Below are 6618 nucleotides of genomic sequence, written 5' to 3' on the forward strand. Positions count from 1 at the left end.
CACACACACACACACACACACACACACACACACACACACACACTACACTACACTACACTACACTACACTACACTACACTACACTACACTACACTACACTACACTACACTACACTACACTACACTACACTACACTACACTACACTGATAAGCCTCACAGGCTGGAGGTGTGATTGGCAGCAAAAGACCCAGAGGAGCCTGCACCTGGATCGATAATGTTATTACTAATTTAGAGCTAATTAGTGGTCATGTTGTTCCATCCGAAACTCAGTGTTTTTGACCCCAGAATTCAAGATGCCTGATTTCATCATGTGTTGACTTTACTGAGTCATGAAGTAATCATAACAATAGCATATAAGTGGTGCTTTATAAATATCACAACCACCCTGGGAATGTTATCATTCCCACTTTACAGACAGGAGACTGAGGCTGAGAAGAGCCCCCAGGGTCCCAAGGTGTTTGAGGCTGAATTTGAACTCCGACCCTAGATCAGGAGGCTCTACCCACTGAACTGTGATAGTGTTCTTTGAGGGGCCTGGCTGTCACTCTAGAGCTGGAAGGGAGCCCAGGCATCATCTGGTCTGACCCCTTTATTTCAGAGAGGTTAGTGTGGTCAGTGGCAGGACTGAGATAGGAACCTGGGGTTTTGGACTCACTAGTGCCCCATGAATGACCCACTAGTGTCCCATGAATGACCCACTAGTGTATGTGGGTTGGTACCAGCGTGGGGGGGCATGCTAGAGTACAGGGGAGCACAGAGGTTGGAGTAGTCTTCAGTGCCCCACTAAGGGGTTCAGACTTCCAGAGGCAGGGGCATGCTTAGAGGACACTTGAGTAGAGAGGGGTCAAGGTGGCCTTTAGGAATCTCAATCTTGTAATGTTTCAGGCTACTCAGGTGAGGTATATTGGGGATTCAGGTGGAGAAGGATGCCTGAAGCCCAGAGGTCCTCCTGGATTCCCCTATCACTGAATGAACTTCTCTCTTTCTCCCTGACCTCAGCTGACTTGACAGGGGAAGCTGCTGGAGTCAAGGCCCCTCAGGACAGTCTTATGTACAGTGGGTAAGGCCCCCTGCCCACTCCTGACATGGAGTTCCCCTGGCCCATCCCTGCCACCCCCACTAACACCTCAGAGTTAGAAGGGACCCTAAATCAGCATACCCATATAGAGGGTGTCTAGCCCCTGCATGAAGCCCTTCAGTGAGGGGGTCTCACTATCCCTCCTACCAGCCCTTTCTGATTGTGGACACCTTTCCATTTTGGGAAGCCTGAATCTGCCTCCCACCTCCCACCCCACTGCTCCTCTGGGGCTGCCTTGAGCAATCTTCATTTTATCTTTATTTGTGCTTCCTGACAAGGCAGGGGGTTGTAAATGAGGTACAGGGAGACTAGAACCCACTCCCAGGAAGGCCAGTGTACTGTCTCTTAGCTCAATTGCCAAGTTGCAGCCTGTCCTTGGGAAACTGAGAGGAGAGGGTCTGACAGCCTGGCACATCTCCATTGAAGGCCTGTTGTCTTTCCAGGAGCTCCCTGGTCACTTCAGCTGGGCTGGAGAGCCAGGGACGGACGCCGTCTCCCTCACCCCCCTACAGTGGTTCCCCCAGCCCCTCTGGGTAAGCAGGTCTTGTTGATGGCTAAGGGACCAGGGGGTTGTCTGTGGCTCAGGGTGAAGGGAGTGATATAAATCTTCCCGCTGTCCCCCCCCTCCCCCAGCAAAGCCTCCTTCCTCAGGTAGCACCCTTCTCATGGCCCCGCTTTCACAGATCTTCCCATATTTGGGGAGGGTCCTGCCATCATGTCTCCCTATGGCTCCACCAAAGCCCCTGCCCAGTGTGCATGTGACTAACCTTGCTCCCAGAACATCCAGGGGTAAAACTGGAGAGGCCCCCAGCTCTGAGGTTTGGTTAATAGAGCAGGCTTTATGCCTCTAATGGGGGACTTTACCCCTGATATGGACTGGGGTTCATTCATTCCAGATGCTCCTGTGACCTCAGTGTCAGAGCCATGAATTCCCCCAGCTCAGGATGGGGGTCAGTTTATGGGAAAAGTCCCCAGGGCTCAGGTCATGGAAAACCCCAGATGTGTGTGATCAAGATTAGATCCAGCTGTTGCCTGACCACTGGAGGCTGGGCTGGGGTGGGGCCAGTGGCATTTCCTTAGGAGCAAGGAGGTTCTGCCGGCTGCCCAGTCACAGATGTGGGGTTCTTTGGAGGGAATGTCTCTGAAGAAACTTGGAGGATTGATCTCCTAGTTGTATTTCCCAAAGGAGCCCAAAGTCTGAACTTAGAGGGGGCTGTATGGGGTAGGAGGAGGGGGTCTTGTTCATTCTAGCCTTTAAGCAGATGGCAACCCCGGCCTCACAGCCTTTGTCTTCTCTTGCCCTTTCTTCTCTGCACCTCAGCCGACCCAATGCTTTCTCCAGTAGCAGGTATGGCCCGTCTGTCCCCATTCCTGTCCCCACTCAGATCCAGAACTACAGGAGAATCGAACAGAACCTCCAGTCCCCCAACCAGTACACTCCGCCGCCACCACGGTGAGTGTTGGCCTTCCTGCCCTGCTCCTGGGAGGACAAGCTTCCTGGGGCCTTTCCTGGTTCTGGGCTGTAGGCTGGAGGTTATTACTATCTCTTACCGTTACTAGATCTATTCCTGGAATAATAGTCTGTTATCTGTAGGATATTAAATTCAAAAGATGAGTAACAGGAGAGAGAAAGAAGCCTGCCCCACGACCATTTCTGTCTGAGCTGGTCAGAGGCGGTCAGAGCCATGAACTTTGAGACTGTGTCTCCTGACACAATCCAGGAGGCTTTGTGTTTAGGTCAGAGGAAAGAGAATATTCATTTTAATAAAATGGCACACCTGCTGTGTGTTACAGAAAATTGGGGGGCTTGTGGTCGAGATGAGGACAAACATCATTCAGCTGTGCTAGTTTGTTTTTTTGTGGGTTCTTAACTGAGGTGGGCGAGTCATGAATATGAAGTAGGGAACTTAGTCACGGGTGAGTAGAGGGGCCCCTGGGTCCACTGACCCACTTCCTCTTTGAGCTGCCTTTCTCCCCTTGTCTGTAGGGCAGCTTCTTTGGGGAGAAAAGGCCAGAGGGATCATATCATATGTTTAGAGATGGAAGGAACCCTCTTTATATCCAAGGAGGAAACAGAGATGAAATGGGACTTCTTGTCCCCTCTCACCTCCATTTTACAGATGGGAAAAATGAGGCCCAGGGCCACAGTGACTTACCCAACCTTAGCTGATAAGCATCTAGGGGGCAGGATTTGAACCTACACTTTCCCAAGCCTGCTTTTTTTTCCCCCACTGTAGCACAGTGCTTTTTCTCTGAAGTCTTTTCTAGCTCTCCATCTCTCCTGGGGTGGGCTAGCCTGGATGCTGGAGAAAGGCCTCTGTTCCCTTCACACATCATTTATTCCTTAAGTATTAGGATCCATTATCCAGGGCTGGGCCATTGGGGGAATGGATAGAAAGACCAAAATGAAGCAGGCCCTGCCCTCATTTTTTTTTGCATTCTCCTGGGAGGAAACTTAAATCAGTCAGCTTTCACAGTCTTGCCCTGTCAGAGGCAAGGCTTGAAATCAAGTCATCCCGTCTTCTAGGCCACTGTCATCTCCATTGTGCCATCTAAAATAAATACAAACTATGATTTTGGTTAGGGAGGACACTATCATCAGGGGAGTTGGGGGAAAGGTACTGGATGGCTCTTGAGCTAAGTCCCGAGTGTTCAGTGGGAGACTCAAAGGGTTCTGACACGGTGGGTCAGGGGTGGTCATGTTCTCCAACATATGCTGACTGGTCCTGAGATCTGTGTGGTCTGGAGCTGGAATACATTTGAACTTATCCTTGGTCAAGGACTGCTTCCCAGAAAAACAGAAAGTTTGGGGTTCTGGGGATCCTAGGTTGATTCCATGTTCCCTTGACCTTCTCTAGCCCTGCTCTCAAGGGCCTCGGAAGGATCCTTGCTGTGGGATTGTCAGCGGCCTGAGCTCTTGCCCACGCTGGGGGAAAGGTTGCTTGAGCAGGGGGCGTGGCAGGGCCAGGGCCTCACTGCCCCTCTGTCCCCTCAGGTCTGGCATGGTTCGGAGGTCCAGCAGTACCAGCCCCCTGGGCTTTAAGACTGGTATCTCCCCCCCATTCTTCCCTGAGCACGGAGCCACCTTTCCCAGGAAGTCTTCTTTGGGAGGTGCCAAGCCGTATAACCCTTCTCCCCAAGGTGAGTGCCCCTCCCCTTTGTCCTGTAACCTTAGAGCGTGCTCCCAGCCCTGTCAGTGGTGTCTGCACCTGCCTGCGTGTCTTTTCCGGTGGGCAGAGCCCTGTCTTGGGCATTCTGATACAGGGGCACACAGTTCCTGCCTTCCTGGACCTCAGAGCCCAGCTGGGAATATACTGATGCAAGACTTAGGGTGGCAGGTGGTAGATGGTGTAATCTGTGTGGATGGGACTTAGTCAAGAAGGATTCCCTTAAAAGGAGGGGACTGTGGGACCAAGCTTTAAGTGTGAGATACCTGGATTGGTGGAGACGAGGGGAGGGATCGTGTGCTCCAGGGTAGATAGAGGCTGTTTGAGCCTAGAGTGAGGGACTTGGCCCCAGATCCCAGGGGTCCTGAGACCTCATGGGTGTACTTTAGAAAGTCCTATTGCAGATTGAGGAGTTTGCCAGGAAGAGTTTATTTTAGAACTGGGATATTGTCAGACTGGGGGTTTCTCAGTTCCCCCTCCTGCTAGGACACTGACTCTTTTATCTGTAACAGCTGGAGCCATCCCAGAGCGCCCAGGACAGAGCAGGGTCCCCTCCCCACAGGGCACTGAGATGTGTGGAGTTGGCAGCAGCGGCAGCAGGGTCTCCAGACCTGGTATGTTTCTAGGGGGTGTATTGAATCTGAAGTCCCTGCCCCGTGGGATGGGGAGATAGAGACTCTCCCTTTGGGTTGCCCTCATCTTAAGAGGCCACTTGGAAGGCCACTGTCTCCTTAGGAAGTGGCATTATAAAACTAAGACCTCCATAGCCCTAGAGGGCAATTTATAGAGAGTTAGGGCAAAGCAGAATACTGTAATTCCAAAGAAGCTTGGTGTTGGATCCTGGGGTTCTTAACCTTGTTTGTGTCCTGCACTCCTGTAGCAGTCAGTCTGGTGAAGCCTCTGTACCCCACCCTTCTCAGAACCATGTTTTAAATGCATAAAATAAGATTACAAAGGAAACCAGACATGCCATTATCCACAGTATTTTTTTAAATTATTTTGTAGATTGTATTTTTTTACCCAATTACATGTAAAAATGATCTTTAACTTTGTTTTTAAGTTTTGAGTGCCAAATCCTCTCCTTCCCTCCTCCTCCTCCTTCCTTCCTTCCTTCCTTCCTTCCTAAGAACATGAGCAATCTGATATAGGTTATACGTGTGTAATACATTTATAGATTAGTCATTTTATGCAAGAAAACTCAAAAAAAGAAAAAAAGTATACTTTGGTTTTTATTCAGATAACATCAGCTTTCTCTGGAGGCTGATAGTATTTTTCATCATGAGTCCTTTGGAATTGTCTTGGAGCATTGCGCTGCTGAGAATAGCTAAGTCATTAACTGTTGATTTTACAGTAATGCTCTTACTGTATACAGTGTTCTGTTTCTGCTCCCTTCTCTCTGCATCAGTTCATGTAAGGTTTTTCCAGGTTTTTCTGAAATCATTCAGCTTGCCATTTCTTTATCCAAACATTTTTGAAAAGTTCCCAGATGACAGATAAAGAATTCCTGGTCGGATAACTGACACTTTACAAAGTGCTTTACACATAGTAGCACCACAGTTTTAAATCTGAAAGGAATCCACCTCCATTTATGTTTGAGGCCCAGCAGATCAAGCAGTCCAAGGTCAAACTTGTGATGAGCATTAGGAATGGGATTTGAACCCAGATTCTCTTACTCTAGAACCAAAGGCTCTTTCCACCACTAATATGTTTCATTACACCTTCACAGGCAGAGTTGCTATTAACCATGTATCTCATTGATGGGAGGGATATCTGAGGTCTTCACATAAACAAAAAAAGCTACCACCACCGCCTGAAACTCTTCCAGGCTAAAATATTTCTAGTTCCTTCACCTGATCTTCACAGGAACTTAGTCCATTACCAGAGGCTTAGTGTCCTGGGTGCCCACCCAGTTGTCCTTAAGATTGTCAATATCCGTTCTAAAACGGAGAGGCTAGGTGGTGCAATGAATAGAGCACCAGCCTTGAAGTCAGGAGGACCTGAGTTCAGATCCAGCCTTAGACACTTAACATACACACACACACACACACACACACACACACACACACACACACACACACACACACACACACAAAACTAGCCGTGTGACCTTGGACAAATCACTTAACCCCAATTGCCCTCCAAAAAAAAATCCTTTCTAAAATGTGGCACCCAGACCTAGGTAATGCTACTTGAAGGATGTTCTGACCCAGACCGGGTACATTGGTACTGTCACCATCCTGTTCTTGTACTTGGAACTAAAAGGCCTGGGATTTAAGAATGCCCCAAAGGACCAGGCTGCCTCCCTTGATAGTAGGATGAAGACTTTTTATTTCAGTGTAAAATAATTACAGCATCAGCTTGGTATTATTTGATT

At 49.1% G+C, this 6618-nt stretch overlaps 1 protein-coding gene across 4 annotated transcripts in view; it reads left to right on the forward strand.

Moving 5' to 3' along the window:
• LOC138159228 (serine/threonine-protein kinase ULK1-like) overlaps positions 1-6618 on the forward strand; it is a 61100-nt gene that overhangs the window by 39381 nt on the left and 15101 nt on the right. For 2 of the 4 annotated variants that reach the window (XM_069085476.1, XM_069085711.1), the window contains exons 14-18: positions 999-1059; positions 1521-1610; positions 2399-2530; positions 4073-4218; positions 4757-4858. In XM_069085476.1, coding sequence (XP_068941577.1) covers positions 999-1059; positions 1521-1610; positions 2399-2530; positions 4073-4218; positions 4757-4858 — 531 coding nt within the window. The remainder of the gene's footprint in view (positions 1-998; positions 1060-1520; positions 1611-2398; positions 2531-4072; positions 4219-4756; positions 4859-6618) is intronic. The other 2 variants (XM_069085556.1, XM_069085634.1) reach the window with 2 other exon arrangements.

Source organism: Petaurus breviceps, unplaced genomic scaffold (genome assembly GCF_028583685.1).
Source record: "Petaurus breviceps papuanus isolate PSGF00001 unplaced genomic scaffold, PetGlider_PUasm1.0 101, whole genome shotgun sequence".
In the NCBI taxonomy this organism is placed as follows: domain Eukaryota; kingdom Metazoa; phylum Chordata; class Mammalia; order Diprotodontia; family Petauridae; genus Petaurus; species Petaurus breviceps.